This window comes from Python bivittatus, unplaced genomic scaffold (genome assembly GCF_059951505.1).
Source record: "Python bivittatus isolate LINGU-HERP-01145 unplaced genomic scaffold, Pbiv_v1 ctg000330_np1212, whole genome shotgun sequence".
NCBI lineage: Eukaryota > Metazoa > Chordata > Lepidosauria > Squamata > Pythonidae > Python > Python bivittatus.
In genome coordinates this window covers 19806564-19830851 of record NW_028277058.1, presented here as the reverse complement: position 1 = coordinate 19830851, position 24288 = coordinate 19806564, and the positions used below count along the sequence as shown (strand labels likewise).

The following is a 24288-nucleotide window of genomic DNA, read 5'->3' as shown; positions in this document are numbered from 1 at the left end:
AGCATCTATCCTTCTTTCTCTGTCTTGTTTTTTAATTGCTTGAATACAACTACAAAAATAAAAAAGAAGTCAGAAGATATAAACATTTAAATAAATAAACTAGGTACAATTATAAATATATAAAAATGGTTAAACTTGTTTAAACAGAATCATGTTTTCCAGCCTTTCTGCTGCATCCATGAAGGGCCAATTCAAAGGCTTGTCTCTTGATAAATTGTTGATCAACTGCTGTGCTATTGCTCCCACTATCGTTAGCTGGAGCTTCAGCTTGCTGGTGCATTTGCTGAAAGACTTTCCCCAACAAGGGATGGCTGTTGTCTTCCAGTAGTTTCTGCCTTGTTTTGGATTATCAAATCACTTTAGGATTCTTATCATTTAGTGGCCATTTACAAACTCCAGTAAACTGTGCTGTCAGATCTGTAGGAACTGTTTTTTTCTTTTGATCAGAGAAAAACTGCTGCCCTGCTTCTTGTGCCCTCCTCCCACCATCTAGTGTTGGACTATTATACTTCCTTTTCTATTTACTGGAGTCCTGAACTGTTCCCATGTTCAGTCGCTGTTGTATTATTTAATGAATCAAACTTCACTTCTTCTTCTTCACTGTTTTATTGGTGCTAAAGTTCCAGGTGATTCTGTAGTCGAAATAGCTGTTATCAGTATACTTTTTAAAAAGATCTCCAGGGTATATACAATTTATTTTTGCTCAGTCTGGGAGGAATTTTAAAGTTCAGAGGATCAGGGGGGGTTTCTGCATCAAATTCTAATTTTCCTTTTCCCCAGTCTTCCTGCCTGTCTCTTCTCCTTCTAGGGACGTTGCATTTAGCAGAATTTGACCTTGAGAGTGACTGAGCTCAGTGTCTTATCTCCTGTTGATTATCAGTCTTACGAGCTTGCACTGTTTCCCAGCTGCAGGCCTATCCACAGTCCTAGTTTGATTTCTGCTATTGAGTAAAGGGCAAATATAGTTATCTTTAAAAACCCAAAGAGTGGTAATTTGAAATCTCCAAAAAATGTTTCATTTTGATAATCATCAAAGGCAAAGTGGAACATTTAAAAGGTAGCACAATTCTCTCATATACATGATAACTGGAGAGCCACATAATATCTCTCAGACTGCATGGTACAGCTGATGTGGCAGGAGCTGTATAAAATGATGCAAAATTGCTTGCAATGTATGCCATCTACCCTCATTTATCTCATTCACAGCAATCTGCAACATTACCCTTTTCTGCTGCAAGGCACAGGAGTTGTCACTATTTTCTGTAATTTTTGTGTTCAACCCAAGAGGATAACATCCTACAGCATGTTCATGATGCAATGAAACCCAGGAGGGAGATTTTTATATTCTCTGTTACTGCCTATTTTTCCTTCCTAGCTCCATTACATCTACATATGCAGTTCCCCTGTCTGGATCACTTTTGGTGTAATCCTTGTTATGTTACTTGGGAATGAAAGTAATTTAGTCTTTGATGCTCCTTCTTGTGATCTTAACATGTATTTCTCAAAGAGGATTTTGAGGCTCACCCATTTTGGTATAGTAGCCACTAGTTGGTCAAAGATTGAGATAATTGGTTAAGTTATTGATAAACAGTTTTTGGCCATTAAATCCAAAACACCATTCAGAGAAAGGTTTGTAGCTCTCATTTCCCCTCTGTCCTCTAATTGTACCCCTTCCTCAAGAGATGAAAGCTCTTAAGTCCCCGATCTAGCTGTGTGAGCTAATATTAGCAAGTTTAGAAGCAAACAAATCTGAAATCTGATGTCATTACCATAAAGTTCTTCCAAGTCTAAAACAGGAAGATTTGAGCCTTTTGCATTGCAAAGTTGGGGTGGGGGGGAGTACAAGAATTGAACTTTAATTTCACTAAAAGTAGGGCTTCCATTTGATATTTAGCAATTACTGGAATTCTTTCTTAATGGCTTCCTTGGTACTTGCAATAAACTTAACAGAGATATTGTATCCTTAAATTACTGTGTGTTCCAGTTCCACTCTCAATATCAGCCAAGTGAATCCTGGCACTAGCACCAGATAACTGGAGATATAAAGAAATACAGCTCATTTATTATGTTGCATAAAATTCTCTATTTTAAGTTGTTTAGAGCCTCTAGAAGTTATCTGCATTACACAATTTTCCCTCTTTCTTTGATTTATACTTGTTCTCTACATTACTCTAATTTCCATTCTTCATATTGTTGTTACTCAAATTCCCATCTTCGTATTAGTATAGCAGATAATTTCTGTACGTAATAGCAAAAACAAGTGAGTAAAAATGCTCATTAGCCATAAATATAAATACAAATAATGGACCATCTTCGAGTCACTAGTAACAAATAGTAATAAATAGCTTGCCTGGTGACCGAAAGGCCCTACATTATCTAAAGTTCAATAGTTGTGCTGGGAGCTAAAAAAGTTACCTTCTCCGTGTACATCTTAAGTTCATCCCCTTGGCAGAAGTTGCTGTGCATACACGTGTATACTCAGAACACTTGGGAAAGTTCTTGAAGACACTTCTCTGAACTTTGGAGAGATGCAACCCTCTCAATGATCACTTCCACATGGTTTGCTCAGCTCAAATAAATGCTGCATTAATTATGATTAAATTGTAAAGTTTAATTTTGTTGCAAATGGTATAATTAGAAGGCTTATCTTATTTTTCAGCTGTACAAGGTCCAGGTGTCATTTTTAGAACTGTGGAAGTTACTTTACATAAAGAAGGGAACACTTTTGGATTTGTAATTAGAGGTAAGTTCCCCATAATACTTTTCTCAAAAAATTTGAGCTGATATACTCCCAAATGTATTGTACGCTTTTGTCCACTATACACACTCCATCCCAATATAGCTGAAATTATTGTAATAAAAACTTTGTTGTAAACAAATACCATTCTATTGTTTTCATGGAATTTAGTCCCAGCAAATTTAACTGGATTCTGCTCAATAAAGAGCCAGCCTCATAAATATTTGAGTAACATTTTTAAAAAAGCAGGAGTGGAAAAGAAAACTTGTTATGTTCAAACATTCTTAAGATATTCAAGTTAGTTAATCTGGATGTCGATTTTGATACAAGTATGAGAATGTGTCTGTTTCATTGCCTCTCCTAGGTGGAGCACACGATGACAGAAATAAATCCCGTCCTGTTGTAATAACATGTGTTAGACCTGGAGGTCCTGCTGACAGGTATATTTCATTTTCTGGAGTGCACTTATACATACTGACATTCACACATGGGAAGAAATATGAATACAAAAGATCAAAGGCTAAATCACTGGAGGAAGGTGCAAGTTAAGACAGAGAACTACAAAGAACATGAGACACCTTCATGTGTATTCCATTCTACCTTATAAATTATACATGCAATTATTAGTGTTATCACAAGCATTGTATAAGACTGCATGGTATGAATTTTAAATGGAAACTTGGCTTCTTTGGTTAAATAGGATTTAATATCTGAATGTTTAACCAAAGTAGAACACACAGGACAGTATGCAAGTTTAATCTTCTAATTTTTGTAAAATTGTTTCCATTTTTTAAAAAAAAAAATCATTGTAGGGTGTTATTTTTTTATTTCATATTTGAAAAAAAATCCTTTTTTAATATAATGCTTTTTTTAAAAAAAAAAATTGACCTTAGGGATCTTAATGAACATTTACTCATAGTACTACTATTTCTATTTGTATCTCCTCCAAGAAACACAAAGCAGCATTTACTGATGCTACATTTATATCCTGCCTTTTCTCTGGGAGCTCAAAGTGAAACATATGGACTTTTGTCCATTTTATTCTTTCAGCAACAACCCTACAAGATGTTGGGCTGAGAGACAGTGATTAGCCCAAGATTATCCTGTGAACTCCAAGATCAAGTGGGAACTTGAACCTGGATGTCCCAGTCACAGTACAATACCTTAACAATTACACCAGATTCCTATTTTTATCCTCATAAAAACTCTGTGAGGTAGTTCAAATGAGTCAGTGACTGGACTAAGGGCATCTTGTAGGCAATTTAGCTTGAGTTTATTTCTGTTTCAATTACTGCAAAAATAGATATATTAATATTATGTTTTTAAGGTCAGTTAATCTGCCAGATTGAGTGATTCTTTGTGATTCTTGTAGCTCATTTAAAATTCTGTTGAATTGTATGCAATCTTTTGGCATGCAAAAAGCCCATGTTAATATTAAGGAAGAAATGTTGGAACACACTGATAATTTCTTTGTGGAGGGAGATTCCATTTGAATCCAGAGAAATGTTAGATACCCTCCTGTTGTGAAGTGTTTTGTTTTTGGTTTTCTATTTGTATATTTAGCCACTCGGTGTTGTAGGGCTATTCCTGCTTTTGGCACAAGCAGTCAGTGTGAGCGAGAGGGGTCAACAGAGATGCTTGTTCCTATCTGTCATACAGCTGCAGAACAACAAGCCAGTTGTTTGTGAGGAAGACCTGCTAGCTTTTCCTCCCCAACCCCTTGTGTGTTGATAGCGCGTCACTTGCTTGCTTTGTTCTTTCCAGCCACACATGCTTTGTGCATGGATGGAAAGATAACAGTAATTCTTATATAGAACTGAGTGCATTTTTATATGAACCCCAGAAAAGAAAGATTATCCAATTTTCTGTCACTTTGAGCAGAAAAAAAGCAAAAACTTGAAAAAATGAAAGAATGATTTACAAACGTGAACATTTTTAAATTGAAACTGTGAGCAACTAATTTGTTCTAAAGATTTTTTTTGTAGTAGTCAGACACTTCTATAAGATTCAAAGGACAGATTTAAATTTTCCATGATTGCCAATGCAGTAGAGAATTGGCAAAAGCTTCCTACAATACAGGTAGTCCTTGTTTAGCGACCACAGTTGGGACCAGCAATTCAGTCGTTAAGTGAAGAGGTCACTAAGTGAAAGCGCAGCTGTGCTTATGATCTTACTTCAGCTTTCCTTTGCTTTACAGACCTGCAAAGGTCATAAATGCGAGGTCTGGTCACAAAGTGACTTTCTTATCACCGTCATAACTGAGAATGGTCGCTAAATGAGGCAGTCACTAAACAAGGACTACCTATAATATTATCTCCTGCCCTAAACAACCTGTTTCTGTTGCAGGAACTTCAACTCTACTCTAAAACATGGTAAATCTCCTGTCCAATGTATGTAGCCGTTTGAAAATGAACAAAGATTAATTTGCAGTTATGAAGCCTCTTTCCACCAGAAAAGTTAGCTAAACTGGGGCCTCAGCATTTTCAAGCTGTAGTTAAGGTTTTTATTTATGCTAGTATTTAGCACTCAGAATTAAGCAGACACATTATTTAGATTCATAATTTATGTATTTTTATGCTGGTGCTATTTTTTTTCCTAGTCTTTAAAATACATGTTTACCTTTTTTAGGCTAAAACTATGAGAAAAATATTGTGATGCCAAATGCAGTATACAATACTGTCCACATTATTTAATCCTATACTGTTTTTGTTTGTGTCAGTGAGACTCTTAAATTATCTTGCTATCATAGCAAATATTAGGAGTGTACAAAATGTTTCCAACATGAAATTTTGTGAAATGCTCCATTTCAAGGATTGTGCAATCAGTGCTCAAGGCACTTAAACCAACTCTGTTTCAAGCTTGAAACATTTCCACAGTGCTTCAAATAACCTATTTCATGATCACACTGGGACAATCTGGAAAATGTTATGTTCAAATTTTTGAAGTGAAATATGTTGTATGCACACCCATAGTAAATGTTAAAAGAACAGCCAGTTGTGTCGGATGTTGAAAAAGAATGCTAGAAAATCTAGAAGTTTTCTAAGAGTCACATTATATGAAATGAATAATGACTGCTCTTTTTCAGAGAGGGTACAATCAAGCCTGGAGACAGGTTGCTTAGCGTTGATGGAATTCGGCTTGTTGGAACTTCACACAATGAAGCCATGTGTATTCTCAAGCAGTGCGGGCAAGAAGCAACTCTGCTAATAGAATATGATGTTTCAGTTATGGGTATGTTGAAATGCTGAGATTTCATTCTGGAAGCCATCCATGACATTTTACAGTCCATCCTTTAGAAGCTATTTGAACATGTTTATTACTCTATTCCTCTACTAGCACAGAAATTCCCTTTAGCAATATCACATTAATCTTTCTAGGTTCATGGAGAGGTGAATTTGAAGTCTGGTTATTTTATGACTTTCTAGATTGAAAGCATACCATAGATGCTATCAAGGTGGTAATGTTCAGTAACTCATGTGAAGGTTTTATTTTTTTGTGCAATGCAAATAATGGTTTGTAGATATTTTTGTCAAATCATTAAAAATGATTGTCACAAACCTTTCTGCCTGTTTGATGATAGAAATAGCAAAAATTGTACACAAAGCATCAACCCTGAAACTAAGCTTTGTGGAGGCAACCCCCCTTTCCCAAATGGTTAACAAAGAATGTGTGTGTGTGTGTGTGTGTGTATATATATATATAAAATAAATAAAAATAATTGCTCTGGAATACAGTAATGACAATGTACCTCACTTGTCCCTCCATAAATCTCTTTTGGTTAAGCATATTATGATTTGCTAGTACTTTTTAGAAAGTTTGGAAAAGATTATATGGGTTTCTAAGTTTATGTGATAAATAACATGACAATTCGATCTGTCTTAACAGAGAATAGTATGAAAATCTTATTCTTAATTTAGTAGCCAATGAAAGTTGCATGAAACAGCATGGACTTTATTAGCTGGTAGGTAGGTAGGCAGGTATAGATAGACAGACAGGCAGACAGACAGACAGATATACTAGGCTTCCTACAAAGCCTTCCACAGAAATACTAATTGCATTTTCCTATCAGTAAGAAATTCTCTTTAGGAAGAGGAAAAATATGATGCAGGTCAGTTGGTTTTTTGAGATAATCCCTATTGGACCCTTTTATCTGTGGTGCACTTCACTGAAGCTGATTATTCTATACAGCAATGTTGCTTTTACTAGATAAAATTTTAAGTAGGAGAATTTGTCCCCATATGAAAAATAACTATATGAGACCTATCCTTCTAAAATTTTCATACTAAGAATATTGATCTATGGCTGGCTATGTAGGTTTAATCTCAGAAATATAGAAATACTATAGTCTTTGTCAACACTTAAGTAAATTAAATGTAACCTCAACAGATAGATTTTACAGAACTAAAACTGGTAAACATTTATAGATTATTTTTTTTCATACTTAAAGAATAAAATATTTAGATGTGGTCGTCAGTTAAAATATTCATAGAATGTTTTGGGATTGACTCTTCCTAAAATACATTTGTTATAATCTCTGCTTTATTTATTTATTTATTTATTTGCCTTCAAATCAGTGCTGACTCCTGGCGACTGCCTGGACTAGTCCCAGCAGTTTTCTTGGTAAGATTTCAGAAGTGATTTACCAATGCCTGCTTCCTAGGGCTGAGAGGGAGAGTGACTGGCCCAAGGTCGCCCAGCTGGCTTCATGCCTATGGCAAGGCTAGAACTCCTGGTCTCCCAGTTTCTAGCCTGGTGCCTTAACTACTACACCAAACTGGCTCTTGCCATACTTATTTAACTAAATCAGTATGATTATGATTATGCTGTATAATTGATTTTTTAGCACGAGATGATCTCACTTCATTAAAACAAATTCAGTTTAGTTTAAAAATTGATCAATCTTGGTTAATAAATAATTAAATAAAACCACAGATTAAACATGAGCCAGCAGATATAACACCTTTTAGAAAATTTAAAACCCTGTTTAAAAAATACTGCCTAAAACAAAGCAAGACCTATTCAGTGAAGACATCAGTGAATGAACTAAATCAAGCTCGATGCTTTCAAAATATCAGTCTCCAATTTCTATCACCTATGGCACACATCCCATCTGGGATGTTTATTTGCAATGATGAAGGCAAGAATTGAGGAACTCTAACTAAGGTTAGAGTAGTTGGTATGAAACTACTCTAACCTTAGTAGTTAGTATGGAATTGATATTCCTCTGATTTTCCCTCTGTCATAGAAGAAAAATAAGATAGTGTGTTAAATATTGGGATACACTAACTTACAGCAGGATTAAATTGTTTAAGCTAAATTATTTTTTAAAAACCCGTATGATTATTCATTGCTATATTCCACTTTTATTCTGTATGTCACATTTTATTGGTTTTAGTCAAGGGGATCTACAAATGGAATGACCAGCTTCAAAATAGTGGAAGTGACTAGGAGAACAAAATATCACCCCATTTTATGTGTGTGATATGTGCAATGCATGTGGAAAAGGAGAGGGGCTTCAATTACTCAATCACACCCATCATTTTGACATGTCCCCCCACCACACCCCTGGTTTTAATGAATTAACTTTAAAAAATACTAAACCTACGAGTTCAGTGATTATGCTTTGATGCTCCATATGATATATTGCTTTCAGGTGTCATTCTTACTATCTCCAAACAGAAAGCAATAAAAAAGAAAAGGTCATACTCATAATTCATTTATTGGTAAACTTTATCTTTCAGGTCCTCCCCAAAGAAATATAAAAAGAATTCCGTTTGTATACTACAACCTTGAAATGGCTCTAACGGATCCAGTTAACATTTCTTTCTAGCACTTTTGAAACTATGGCCTCATTAAAATCAGTTACATAAACATAGCTACCTCTAGAAGACAGACTCTGAAGTGAAATTTAATTATTACCAAATAAATACCAGTAAAGTTTCATTATCTGAATTAACAAGAGAGAAGGGAAATTCATATTGTTCTGAAAACTATTCATGTTACAACAAGTATTTCTTGTTTCTCTGAGTAGTGGGAGTTCCAGGAACAATACTAAGGCCCTTAGTTTCCTTGGATGAAATGTCATGGGAGGTTTCATGGCCACAGTCAGATAATCTCATCTCAGTTTAATAAAACAAGATATCCTTGATTGTTTTGCCTTTGCACAAAGAACTTTTTCTCTTCCCTTCATGGCACATTTAATAAACCATGAAGCCTCTTGTGAACCAAAAGCATCTAGACTGGCACAAAGAACCAGGAAACTGTTGTTATGGGAAACAGTGGTTTATCAACTCTGGTACCAGCTTGGCTTTTAAATCAGATTATGGTTCAATTGCTTGCCTGGTTTTGAAGCTGGTATCCATCATTTGCTAGCTTCTGATGAATTAGAGATTACCAGATTTGATAAGGATAATGAAGGGAGAAGCAGTGGGCTGCTTTTGTGAGCAAAACATTAGTTCATATCCATTCATCCAATTGTTGATTGTCCAAATTATGCCATGGTACATTTGTAATGTGGTTAAGGTGCTGGCCTAGAAGCCAGGAGACTGTGAGTTCTAGGCCTCCCTTAGGCATGAAAGCCAGCTGGGTGACTTTGGGCCAGTTGCTCTCTCTCAGCCCAGCCCACCTAAGCAGGTTGTTGTTGTGGGGAAAATAGGAGGCAGGAGAATTAAGTATGTTTTCCACCTTGAATTGACTGTCTATCTATCTATCTGGAATAATACTAACACTACTACTACTAATAATATACAAACCATATGGAGCACCATTTGAACACAATCGGCATTGACAAAATCACCATCAGTCAATTGCAAAAGGCAGCTTTATTTGGAACCGCTTACATCCTGCGACAATACCTTTAATATTATTAAACAACAACATCTGCCTATCCCTGGTCCTTGGGAAGGATTCAGTAGGTGGACAAAAATGCCAAATCCAGTGTAAACCATCTGTCTGACTGTGTGACCAACAACAACAACAGTAGTAATAATAATAAATACAGTAGGTGTTCCTTCAGTAAGCAGTGGAGCTATTAGTGTTGCTTCAAGTTCTGAAAGAATTTGCACAAATTATGCAAAGGTTATACCCCCAATTTAAGATACCTGGAAAGCCTCAGAAATTTTTGTTTTTCTATCTCCTTTCCAAATTAAAGCTACAAACTGAATTCACTTATCACAAATGTATTTATTCTCTAGAGCACTGGTTTCAGACCTACTCATTAGTACCCATGAAAGCTTTATTTCCAAAAGATTATAGCAAAAAGGGAATCGTTAAAGTCCATTTTGTAAGCATTGCCCTGATGGATCAGACTGAAGATGTATCTAGTCTAGCTTTCCATTCCTAGAATGACCAGTGATTGATATTCAGAGAATAAGAGCATTACATGCTAAAAGGTAACATATGTCCATCATGATTAGCAGTGAAGGATGGCATTACACTCAGTTAATTTGTTTAATCCATTTTAAAGCCATTTATGCTGATGTCCATCATATATTTTGTGGGAAATAATTTTACAATTTATGGGGAAGTATGGAAGTTTGGAGTTCTGAATCAGGTTTAAGGTTCGAGCCTAAAATGAAAAATTGGGCTCTGAATGGGTCCAATTTTTCTCCCTAAAATAATCTCATCAGAGTCCAGACTTCTAATAATAAACTTTTCAGATAACTTACTGGGGTCTAAATCTATCTATCTATCTATCTATCTATCTATCTATCTATCTATCTATCTATCTATCTATCTATCTATCTATCATATTTATAAACTCACCCATCTCACAGACCATGACTCTGGGTGGCTTACGACAAAAAATATAAAATAGCAATATGAAAAAAAATCAGTAATTAAGAACAATAATATATGAATAAAAAGGCAAGGAGAGAGCATCAGATCTGTTGATTTCTTGCCAATAATTTATTCTGGGGGCATGAATCGGCTATAGGGCTACAGATCTTTGCGCTGTACTCAATGGATCTGATTTACTAAATATTTCTAAAGCATATTATATTTAATATATCAGTATATATAGCATGATCTTGCTGTTCTCATATATATTTTGTTTTTAAAATATTGTTATTATTTGATGTAAAATCAGTCTTGACTCTTAATGATGACACACAGACAGACTTTCTCTAGGATAATCTATTCTCAGCCTGGCTTTTTAGGTCACTCAGTGGTAGGTATATCCTTTGCTATAATCGAGTCCATCCATCTTGCTGTTGGTTATCCTTTTCTTTCCTTCCACTTCTCCCAGCATTACGGACTACTCAAGGGAGCTGGGTTTTTCCATAATGTGTCCAAAGTTTGATAGTTTGAGCTTGGTCACTTGGGCCTTGAGTGAGAACTCTGGATTTGTTCTATGACCCATTTGTTTGTTTTCATGGCTATCCATATATTCTCAAAGTTGAAAAGTTTCAATATTCTTTCTAACCTACTTCTGCAAAGTCCAACTTTCACTTCTGTAGTGTGTCACAGGAAAAACCATAGCCTGTATAATTCTGAACTTTGTAGGTGTAGACACATCCCAGCATCTGAATATCTTTTCCATGGCCTTCATTGTAATCCTATCAAGTGCTTGCTGTGGTGCATTTCTTGACTGCTAGTTCCTTTACCATTGATAGTCAATCTTAAAAGGATAGCAAACGTTATCCATTATTTCAATAAATTCATTGTCAATTCTAAGGCTGGTTGAAGTACCTATTTGTCCTTAGTTTGGTCTTCTTTATATTTAATTGTAGCCCCATTTCACTGTGCTCATTGACTTTCACTATTAGAACTTGCAGTTCATTTGCATTTTCAGTTATCAGAGCAATGTCATCAGCATAGCGCAGGTTATTGAAGTTTCTTCCTCTAATTTTAAAACCGTGTTTATTTTCTTCCAACCCAGCCTCCTTTAATATATATTCAGCATATAGGTTGAATAAATAAGGAGAGGATATCCAACTTTGGTTCATTCCTTTGCCAGCCAGGAACCAGTCTGTTTTGCCATGTTCTGTCCAGACTGTAGCTTTCTGTCCATGTATAAATTCCACATAAGGACAGTGACATGTTCTGGGATTCCCATTTTCCTAAGAACATTCCAGTGCTTGATAGGATCAACATGATCAAAGGCTTTTGTATAGTCAATGAAACACACATTGACTTCTTTTTGGAATTCTTTGGCTTTCTTTATTACCTAGCATGGATCATCAATAAAGTCTCTTGTTCCTTAGCTTTTTCTAAAACCAATTTGGACATCTGGCATTTTCCTTTCCATGCAGAGATTTAATCTGCACTGGTGTTCCTAAGCATAATTTTGCTGACAAAATGAAATTAAGGGTTTTGTGTGATAGTTTGCATACTGCTTTCTTTGGTATTGGTATGTAGGCTGACCTCTTCCAATCCATTAGCCACAATGTCATTCTACAGTTTTGCTGGCATAGTTTGGTTGGAACCTTTGCTGATTCTTTTTCTGTTGCTTGCCATATTTCTGTAGATATTTCATTAATCCCTGTAGCCTTCTGACTTGGTAATGACCTAACTTCATCTTCCAGTACTAGAGGTTCTTGTAAATAAGGAATACCTTCTAAGGTATCTTGGATGCTGAGATCTGCACTGTATAGAATTTCAGTACATTCCTTCCATCTTTTTTTGATTTTCTTTGAATTGGTTACTGCCTGTCCTTTGGCATCCTTTAGCATACCAATATGAGTTGGAACTTCCTCCTGAATCCAGAGATCTTTTGGAAGATATTTCTTGTTTTTCTGAGTCTGTATCCTTCTTTGAAGTCTTTATGAATCTTGTTGTAATGCTGCTCCTTCTAACAACTCTTTGAATTTTTTTGTTAAGTTCCTTCCTGAGCTCTTTTTCTTTCTCAGCTTTGACTTCTCTTTTCTTCTTGGCAATTTCTACCATCTGTTCTGAAATTCAGTTTCTTAACAATTTCTTTGACTTCATTCTCTGGTTCCCTATCAATGAGGTTCAAGACTCTAAGCAGTTCCTGAAGTTCTCCTTGAAAATAATGGGTATAGGCTCAAGATCACAGCAGGGAAGCTAGTTGGCTTTGCTCTTCCCCTTTAGCCTGCCTTGGAAATTGCTCATGAGCAGTTTGTGATCTGTTCTGTAGTCAGCCCCTGGCCACATTTTGATGTTATAACTGATCTCTCCCACCTCCTTCTACAGATAATATGAACAATTTGATTTCTGTGTGTGCCATCTGGTAATATCCATGTATATAGGTGTTGTTTTGGTTGTTTGAAGAATGTGTTAGCAATAAAGAAACCACTGCATGGGCAGAAACTGATAAGTTGTTCTCCTGCTTCATTTCTGTTTCCAAGCCATATAGTCCAACTACATCTTCCTCCTTACTACTATGAGTATAAAGTGAAGCAAGTATTATTTATTGTGGTAAGTGAAGAATGGAACCAGAGGCCTCCTAATTTTGCTCTGTCAGATAAATTGTAAAGGAGATCTTTGAATAAATCCCTTGATGGTCAGTGTTTTTTTTAAGCTGCATGAAAGTAATTGGAAAGCTAAGAATTGCTTTTTAATTGCCAACTTGCCCTTTGGCAGATCAAGTGTATCCTCACAGATCTAAAATTCAATTCTAGGTGGCTGATGGAGACAAGGAGGGAGGGAAAAGAAAAAGGTCTCATTCACTGCAGATATAACAATGACAAATACAGCTGCAGCTTTTTGATCTTGCCACGCACTACAGATTTTCCTTTAGATTGAGACCTAATTGCACTACACCTGGACAGGATTGTAGCACCATCATAGTCGGGTCTATGGCCTACTGCTATGCCAACCACTAGAGCCAGTGTGGTCTAGTGGTTAAGGCATCAGGCTAGAAAGCAGGAGACTGTGAGTCCTAGTCCCGCCTTAGGCATGAAAGCCAGCTGGGTGACTTTGGGCCAGTCACTCTTTCTCAGCCCAACTCACCTCACAGGGTTGTTGTTGTTGTGGGGAAAGTAGGAGGAGGAAGGAGTGTTAGGTATGTCATCACCTTGAGTTATTTATAAAAAATAATAAAGGTGGGATAAAACATCTAAAAAAAAACTGTTCCCAAGTTGCCTGGACCCATTACCGTCACCACAGTTCCTCTGAGTTAGAGCTTTAGGCTGAGAATGAATAACTTGGCCCACAAGGCTGAAAGCAGCCAGACAAAGACCTGTGCAGCCACTTCCAAGCCTGCCCCATCTGGACACAGGTCCCAGCCTTAGCCCAAGCTGTGATGGCATCTCCATGAGAGGTAGGAGTATAGCTGCCCTTCATCTGGGTACAGAGTTGGGCTATCGAGCCGAAGGGCAGAGCCATAGAATCCGATAAAGACCAGCAAACTGCTCCCCTATTTCCAGCTATCATACTCTGCTGTGTGTGTGAGCGAGGCACAAACTACACAAAATGATCTGGAGTACTGCTGGTACAGTCCACAGGCCATGAGTTGGAGATCTCTGGTCTGATTAAAGCTTCTTTTACTGTCAGCCTTAGCAATTCAAAGTCTGTAGAAATGTTTTGATTCACCTTTATGCACAGGCCTTCCAGTATCAGGAAGTGTCAGTGAAATATCTGATATGTTAAATTTAATTGTTCCAATTACTGCACTTCTAGAGCTGTAAACTATGTGTCTCATCAAAACATTCCTCATTTCTTTGAAATGCTTAATCACTGCTGCCTGCTTGGAAAACATTGTAAAGTTTTCATCTGAAGTTAAAATTTGTCTGTCATATTTAATTTTTTCAGACTTGACTTCATGTGTAGAGTCTAGCCATGTTATCTAGGACTCTGACTAATCTGTGAATACCAATGAAGTGGCAAGGGTGCTTTCTAGAATGGCTTCTGCCATATGTAGGATGGGTCCATGTCCTTCCTGGCTTCTTTGAAGGGGCCATGGTGATATTGTCATCTGGATCTCGGATATTAACAATGGCTTACTTCTAGATTGAGGTTTGTTAGCAGTCCTCCCTGAATCCAGTTTGTTTGGACAACTACTACTTGGTCTCCAACCTTCCCTTTTTAGAAGAAGCAGATTATCTGAACCCTTTTTTATCAGGATTCAGGCTTGGGCATGGGATATAAGTAGGATTGGGTGCACAGTTGGGTGATTTGGGAATGGGAGGGGAACTAGACAGGAGAAATTCACCTCTCCCGCTCCTATTCTTCTTGGGGAACAGTCTACCAACTGAAACTAGACTTCTCCCCTCTCTGATTTTATTCAAGTAATTATTTAAAACAAAGCCCTTTTGGGGATAATTTCTAGACTGAGGAAATGCCAACTGGATTGACTGGAAGTGATTGATGGAAGTGAGATATATCCCATTTGTGGCATTATTTATATCTTTTTAAAAATTACAGTAAACATTTTTTTGTCTATACTGTGGATGTTTTAAATTATCATATTCACTGCTAGGAATCTTGATTGAATTATGGTGATATATAAGCAGAATGAATGAATGAACGAATGAATGAATGAATGAATGAATGAATGAATGAATAAATAAATAAATAAATAAATAAATAAATAAATATTTAGGGCTTTGTAATTGAGGAAGATTATGATAGAGCAGTATAAAATAACAAGAGGGAAGTTACAAAAAAATGTCTAAAGAAAACTGTCTCTTATATTATGACACACAGTATCATGAAAGGAAGGTAAATGGAGGAAGGATTCAGATCATTAAAAGGAAATTCTTTTTTATACAACTCAGAATTAAACTATGGAATTTGCTACCATAAGTTATCATGGTGGCTACCAAGTTGAATGGCTTTAAAGGGGAATTAAGGATAATGATAAATAAGAGGAATGTGCACAATACTGCAGGTTATATGTAGTACATTTCAGCTTTATGATTGTTGTGAAGGTATCTTAGCAGTTTTCTATCACTGAATGAGTATCATAGGGACAGCAGTCTGCAAATACTGGGAGGCTCTCCTCTACAGCCGCAGTAATGTGCTTTCCTCCTATCACTGAATTGGAAGGAATGTATGTTGGTAGAAAAAGGGCTGCCCCTATATTCATTGTTTGCCATCCATCAGCAACAGGATTGCTCAGTGCTGCTAACCTCTCTTTATTTCTCTGGATAGAACTATTGAAAACCAGTATGTAATTTCTAACCCTTTGAAGAAAAGAACAAACATGAAAATAAGCACATAGAAAAAACAATAATTCTGCCAAAGTAGTCTCTTAGAATTCCAGCAAAAATGTGTCCAGTTATATTCATAGATTACTGATTCATATATTGCAATTAATTTATTTCTAGGGAAGTGAGAATTTGCTTTTCTGATTAATAATAAATAGTAATATGAATAGTATGAGTCTGTATGTGCAAATTCACACTAGACTGATTAAAATCTCTGGAGACTTTATTCTATGTAGCAGTGGAAATATTGACTTCCTGGTCATATATTTGGTCTATATTTGACCTTCATGAGTGCAATAATTCCATCTCTGAATTCACCACCACCATCACCAAAAAAGAAGAATATAGGTGTTCAAGAGAGGTGTCTGATCTCTCTAGTAGCCCTAGCACAAGCAGCTGTAAAGACAAAGAGCACTTTCAAGATACATCAATTCCAAAGATAGTCTTGGAATATACCATATGTGCCCAAATAAGATGACCATGTTCTTTCCAAATGCCTTGTTGCTGTGCACATGCTTCTAACATTTCCTATAACAAGTGTCAATGGAGAATGCAGCTCCTCTTAGCTGACATTAATTGAAAAACATCTATTCTCTACAATGGCATAGGAGAAGCTGTTTAGCTATGCAACTATCTTGTAGAGCATGATCTGGTTTAATCTGTGGACCTTCAGGAAATGGTTCAAATCTTTGTAATGAAGAAGGCATGGAAAATACCACTTTTATTATTCAAGTACATAAAAATGCCAGTATTTACTATGTAGACAAGAAAACTTAACATTTGTTGTTCAGGTATTTGAATAACACACATTGTCTATCTCTCTAGGATATAATGTATGGCACTAATTTCAGAAAGCTTTGGTTGGGTTGTCTTTTTTGTTTCTTCTTTCTTCTTCCACATTAAATTTGAAGTAAATATCCATATCTAAACAATATTTATACAGAGTTAAATAATCTGGTACCTTCCAAATGTTTTCAGCATCAGATTCAGCCCTATAACACTATAACCAATGTCAAAAGGGTGTGGAAGTTGTATTCCAAAATATTGAGAAGGCACCACTGATGGTTATTTACCTCTTTGAGGGAATATGTTTGTAGGAAAGAACAAAAAAAAAATCACCTTACAAGCATATTATATCTTTAATAAACAGTAGACATTGCAGAGCACTCCCTTCAGCAGTTATTGATGGTAAATATTAAAAAATTCCCTTCCACAAATGACTTTGCTCCTGTGACTCCCACACCATAGAGGATGTTCAGCATCCCCTGTTGTGCTGTAATTTCTGTTTGAACCTGTGTGAGGTATTAATCCAGACACTCATAAAGGAATTCCCAGGGACAGACAACCAATGATACTTCTCCTCTTTTAGCTGACCATAAAAGAACTATCACCCATAATGTTGCCAAATTCTGCTTTGCTGCTTCAAGAGTAAGGCAACAAATATTGTCCAATAAAATTGCATTTCATTGATACTTTAAATTTTTCCCCTCCCTCTCCTTCCTTTCTTCCTCTTTAACTCATTTAACTTCTTTCAATTGACATCTTTAATGTATATTTTATGTATGTGTATGTGTATATGTATGTATGTTTGTATGTATATGTGCACATGTTGGTCAAAGACAGAAATAAAGGTTCACCTACCTATACTGTATTTATTTGAATATTTGTATAATCCATATTAAGTGTTTTATCTAGATCTATTTAGATAATTACCCACATTTGTACCCCACTTCAGAAGCCAGTACATGTTGACAAGTGTTCAAACAATATAGGATCTGTCCATATATCTCAGTAAATAGGCCTCAAACCTAATGTACGTTTAGGATTGTAGTTTAAATTTCATTTGATCACCTTCATGGCATCTTGAAACAGAACAAATCAGAAAGGCTAGTCAAGGGATGGAAAACACGTGTCCCTTTAGATGATGTTGGACATTGTTCAACATAATTGATCATGCTGCTGAGCGCTTATGAGAATTGGAATTTAAATGCAAATATAATGGGCTAATTACCTGCTATTAAATAATTTGCATACACCCATAAAATTCACCTCCTGCTTGATGCATTTAGTGCCTTGATTAACTTGTATGAAAGCAGCAAATAGTATTGTAGCGGACTGGGTTTTTTTTTATACATATAGTAAGTATTGCAATTAGGTTTCAATGAAACAAACACTGAATGGCCCTCTCTCCATTAGTGTCAGGGTAGGAAAGAAACTCTGAGTACAGAAATACCAGGGGTGAGGGGAGAGGACAACATGGAAATAAGGTGGAAATGGAGCTGAAGTCTTTCTGTTTACATACTAGTGCAGCTACCATAATTGGTGAGGTTAAAGAGAAGGAATAGAATTGGAAATATGATTACATGATTAGATTCTATTTTTTTCTGTTCATAGGAAGCACACTTGTTCACAAGCAGAATTGCAGGTAACAACCTAGGGTAGATTGTAGAGAAAGTTAATTTCTTCATGATTGGCTTTCACATCCAGAATAATTATTGCCTCTCTTTTAGCTCAAAGCAATCTAGTCTAGCAGAAGAAGGAAGATAGGGCATATATCATAGCTAGAATTTGTCTCTTTGGATTACTTTTCCTGAAGGGATTTCTCTGTGTTTTGTCCCTTTCCCTCCCATATCAATTTCTAGTTGTGAATATTACTCTTAAACAAAAAATTGCAATTCTAGCAATTGAACCTATTTTATGAGCACTAGAGCTCTTTATATTATTTATAGTAGTATGCACTTAAAGGTGTGCTTTCAAGGCCAGCAGACATAAAATCTGACATTCCCACTATATTTTAACCAAGAGGCATTAATTACCCTGCCCCTCTCAGCTATACTCTTTGTTCCCCTGAAATTACAGTGAAAACTCTGATTTCTATAAAATACTTCGTAAAAGTCTAAATTTTAGATTTACTTTCCAAAGTAGAGCATATCCATTCCTTTTTTGGGGGGGGGGAATTGTATAAGTTAGGCTAATTTTGTTCATCATCCACAAACCACACCAGTCCCTTAATTATTGGATTAGTAATTATTATTTTCTCTCTTGATGCATCCTTTTATGTTTAGCCAACTAGACATCCATTAATGAACAAATAGGATTATAATGGTTGCAGTGTTTGAACTTAACAGATGACAAAATATTGTCCATCATATTGGATCACAGCTTCCCCTTAAAGAATATGTTGTATGACTTCCATGCAAGATTTACTTGATTAGTTCTAGATCTTGAGTGTGCCATTGGATCTCCATGCCAGCCGGGGCTGCATTAGGCACAAAGACTAGCACACAGTGGAATTCTGGCCATTCCATTTGAACTGTTCATCAGCGTCTCTAGGCCCAATCTCCTCACTGAACTGAGCAGGTTAATTAAACTAATTAAAAATATATTGAGGCCCTTAAATCAAGAGAGGGTCCAAGATCAAGTGCCTGGCAAGTTCTAGAACAGGGATGGGCAGGTAGACTAAGGTCACAGTAGGTGAGGTAAATATAGAAAATGCATGAGACAATTTTATGCATGAAGTGTGGAGAGAACAGAATGTTCTGCTTTTTCTGTGGGGATGGAATTCTGGAGTGCTGCTTTGCCTTTGCAGAGTTTAGAGTGCCATTTTAATATCTTTAATTGGCAGAGAACTTCTAACCATTACAGTTAGAAGGCATCCCGGGGTTGAATTATCTCTTGGGCCTCAGGTCACTCATCTCAGTTCTAGAATATGGCTGGCATATTACTTTTGGCTCATCAGGTGTTTGTTACTGCAGAGAAATACATGTTGGCTCAATTTGCTGTAATAATAAACCATGATTTATTGTTGCAATCTCATGTGCTCCCTCCTCATTGTAGTACATCTGTAGCCATACTTTTCACTGTCTTTGAAAACCTCACAACACAACTGCGGCTAAACTATTGCAACATATTAGATTTAGGGCAAACACCGACTCTTCCAATCTTACAAAATGTACTTATTCTGCCATGGGGAGCGTTCAGACTAAGTTGCCAGTCATCAGCTAAGCACTCTCCTATATTGTGGAAGAAGATAGACTTGGCATTGGGAATAAGGAACAAATGAGCAAACCATTCAGGGGAAACTTTCAGAAAAGATTACACAGTCCTGAGAAAGCGGAAAGTGTGAGAAAGAACCTCAAAAGAACTCCATTTGATATTGTTTGATATAAGATAGGGCAGAGGGAAACTCTGACAGGCTTTCAAGAATCTGTTATTCCACTTTATCACAATAAATAACATTTCTGAAATCCCTGCTATGCCTCATTCTTGACCTGACCTACCTTGAAGGGCTGACAGATATGTTGCTGGTTATAATGGAAGCCACCGGTAGATACAAAATACTGATGACGTGTTACTGTGTAGATTTTATTCTGGCTTTTACAGCCAGCACTTGTAAGAATAAATCTAACTTTGAAATATTTATTTCCTGTACATATTCTACCAAAATCATGCTGTCATATTATTTAGGAGCTAATCTGCTTTATCAACTGTACACTGTCTACACTGATGCATACCCCTTTTTAAGTTACTTGAGGCACTAGGTTTCACATTTAATTAAGCAAGTGAAATAGATAGAATGCCAACTGTTAAGGGGGGGATCAGTGACAGCTTTGACATCTCACCTTCTACTTGCTCACTGATAGAGTTTCTGACTTTCCACAAGATCTGAGATACGTAAAAGGTTACTTTAATTAATGAAGCATTAATTCCGCCGACTATGTGCACTGTTACATTGGTAAAAACAAACGTGGACAAGAATGCCATACTTGCTGACAATGTCCTCTGTCATCAACTTCCCAGCAAGCAAAATGGTCAATATCCACAATGTATAATTAATAGGGTAATGGGGGTATATTTTTATAAAATCTAAATGCTTCTGCAGCTTTTTGAAGAAAGCTAACTTCTCCCATCCTCACTGAATTCCTCAAGGATTCTTTGAATTTGGAGAATATGGGTGTTTGGCACAACGATTTAAACATGCAGTGCAAGTTTAGGAAGAGCATCTTTGCAGAATGCCCTCTCCTAACTGCTAAATAACTATGTTTGGCTTTCACATATCTGAGAGACTTTGTATGAGGTGTGGTAGAAAATATGTGCACATAAGATATTAAATCATCTAATGTGTTGAGTTTTGGTTTTAATCACTGCAATTGTAATCTAGATATATTTAGTCTGAAAATTGTTTCATATTTGGGAAAGTCTATAGAATATTTCCAGCCATTATTATTAGCAAAAAATGATCAGTGATTGAGGCAGCTGTAAGATTCCACATTAAGTTATCCAAGTTGTTAACCCAGCTCAGATATGTTAGCACTACATAACTCTTATTCCTGTGCAGGGCAGGATGTTTGGGTAGACGTTTTGTTCAGTATTTTTGCTTGTAAGAGAAATGCAATCTAACTAAATAATAGATGAAATAATTCTACTAGCCTTGGGCAATGGTGACAGTTGCTCTAAATGGACTTTGTAACTTTCCCCTTCACCCAAATTCTATAATAAAACCTGTGGAGCACATTCATCTGGAAACAGAGCTTGGAATCTGTCAAGATAATTTTGCTTATCCACATTTCCCATATCCATAAATAAACCTTCCTTCTGTAATAGTCTGTAAAGGGATGGAGAAGGCCATCATTTTGTTTGGTTTCACAGAAACGAAATTTGCATTTTAATTCCTATTTGAGTGGAATGCTGAAAGTATGTCTCCTTTCTCATGATTAGGTTTCTTAAGGGAAAAGGTATCCTGTTGTTTGACTAAGAAGCCGAGGTTGTGATTAGCCAGCTGGAAACAATTTCAGTGTGTCGGGAAGTTTTAATCAAATATTGTGTGCTGATTGAGAACGAGTGTTCAGAAGTGGGAAAACTGAATAACAAAATAAAAATCTCTGAGTATTGTCCATGCAGATATTTCATCAGCATATCTTATATAATTACATGGCCAATTTTACAACATGGCATATGCATGCTTTAGTCAACCTGTAAAATATCTTAATGACTGAAGTATCTTTTGTACGTGAATAATTTATAAATTTATTATTCATTTTTATATTTATCCTTTTTACTTGTGTATGATAAACTAATCTGTCTCTGCTTTGTGTTTATTTATTATGTATTGCCACAACGGTTTTTCTTAATGTTTAAGTTGTCTGCCTTGACCTGTGTTACTGATGCATTTAAAAAGACATTAGAAACATATTTGGATAAAGTCTAAACCTCACACATTTTTGACATTTCTAGGAAATCCTGCAAGTAGCAAATTATGTGAAGCAATGATGTCGTTTATTTGTGTTTGTTTTACAGTTACTGTGGAAGAGTTTGCACATCCTGCTGAGCTAAAATTGCATTATGCCTGTATCAAGTTTTACAAAGTAGAAGCAGTCATCTTTATAATAAGAAAAATGCCAAAATCCATATTAGGGCAGTAAAATTTAGCATCTAGCAAGCTCAAAGGTCACAAACTTTTCCAAGTTACTCAGCTCTCCAAAATGAAAAACAGGAGGTCAAAAATTGTAACCAAACTTCTTCCAGTGACATAATTCATTGCAGCCATGTTTCCTATTGCCTTTGGCTGCAGGAAAAAAAAAAAAGACTTCTTAAGTGAGTACAGCTGCTGGCAGCTTGTCCATCCCTGGCTGGATGGTAAATAAAGTCAGAGGGAGAGAAAATCAGCCAGCATTCTGAATTATAGGGCGTTAGCATCTTGTACGCTGTTTTGTGGCCTTTGGACAGGGCTATCCTAAGACATTTTCTGCTTGAGCTGAAAGCGCAAGTTTCAGTTGGCAACTAATGCATGATCCCCCAAATAGTCGGTTTTAGCATGCTTTTCTAAAAGTGTAAATGGTATATCAAAACAAGTTAAATGATTTTTATTATGATGATCATGGATAAGCATGTCAAAGGAAATAAAATTAATAAAATGAGTCCAGATTGACATGTCTGCATTAAGTTTTGCCATATTTTCACTACAACTACACAGAATTTGGTTACTGAGTTGATGATAATATGGTTGAAATATGAAAGACGAAGATTAGTGTAATATTCTCTTCTCCTGTCCTTCCTGGAAGACGTTTCAGCAGGGATAGCATGTAATCTGTGCAAATCTATAAAAATTGCAGTGAAACAATACATGATGGATGGTTTCTATTTTCCCAGAGTCATATGTATAAGCTATGTATAATATATAGCTTGATCTTTAATTCAAACTCTTATACCTTGTTTGTAATAGCTCACAGACATGGAATATTAAATAGATGGCTTTCTGAGTTTCAGAGGCACTGGTTCAATGTAATTACCATGTGTACATATCCAATTTTTTTGGCTAATGCTAATCTAAATAGCACACTTGGCACTAATAAGATCATAGCAATTGGCACTGGTTACAACAGGCAATATTGCAGACATATATTGATTGCTACCTTTTCAGATTTAGTGCTTCAAGCCCAACAGCTAAATAAGATGTGGTAGAATTATGTCAAGACAGCTTTATACAAGGCAATTGGGATTTTACTTTCAATTACAAGCCCTAGTAGAGCCAATTTCACAAATCTTGTTTCTGATACTAAAGCCATTTTTAAACCAGCAAGCCAAGGTATTTTCCTAATTGTTATTTGGTTAAAAGGATATACACATGTTGTTTTAAAATCCATTTTGGAAATTAGTTATTTGAGGGCTTCAAAATAAATTAAATGTGCCATTATGAAGCACTGACATTTGCTTTTACAGATTCAGTAACAACAGCCTCTGGGCCACTGCTTGTTGAAGTTGCCAAAACCGCTGGTTCTGCTCTGGGAGTTGCACTATCTACCTCAATGTGTTGCAGCAAACAAGTCATTGTTATAGATAAAATAAAATCTGCAAGTATAGCAGACAGGTGAGTTGTAGTCTACTATGTTATATCATTCGTCTGCACATAAATCATATGGAAACAAAATCTGGTACTCAGAGGAGCAATTAATATACTAAGGGTGCCCAGCATAACTATCAGAAACAACAAAATTGTAGATAGTGCCCATACTTAAAAACCTGAGGAATTTATTACTGTAAAAATGGTGATGGACATTACGTTTGATGGCTTTAACAGGGGATTGGACAAATTTATGAAGGGCAAGTTTATCAATGTCCATTATTTTTAAAGTTTCAATGTTACCTCCAGGTGGGGGTAAGTATATCTCCAAATATGAATTCCAAGGAAGAATTCCAGAGAGCAACATGTTTCTCTCTCCTGCTTACAAACAGGCAGAGACGTATTTTTGACTACTACATTCTGGACTAAGATGGGCCTTGATCAGAAGGGCTAGTCTTACATTCTTATGCAAAAAGTAAATGCTGAAATGTGAATTTAAAAGATAATAATAAAAAATAATAATTCAGCAGTGATTAATATTATGAAATAATAAATTATGGATTTATGAAAGTAAGCTGCACCATAAAGTTTTCGGACGC

At 36.1% G+C, this 24288-nt stretch overlaps 1 protein-coding gene across 6 annotated transcripts in view; it reads left to right on the top strand.

Moving 5' to 3' along the window:
• Positions 1 to 24288, top strand: part of GRIP1 (glutamate receptor interacting protein 1) — a 296431-nt gene that overhangs the window by 227491 nt on the left and 44652 nt on the right. For all 6 annotated transcript variants that reach the window (XM_088141799.1, XM_088141797.1, XM_088141794.1 and 3 more), the window contains exons 5-8: positions 2660 to 2743; positions 3102 to 3177; positions 5823 to 5968; positions 23569 to 23716. In XM_088141799.1, coding sequence (XP_087997925.1) covers positions 2660 to 2743; positions 3102 to 3177; positions 5823 to 5968; positions 23569 to 23716 — 454 coding nt within the window. The remainder of the gene's footprint in view (positions 1 to 2659; positions 2744 to 3101; positions 3178 to 5822; positions 5969 to 23568; positions 23717 to 24288) is intronic.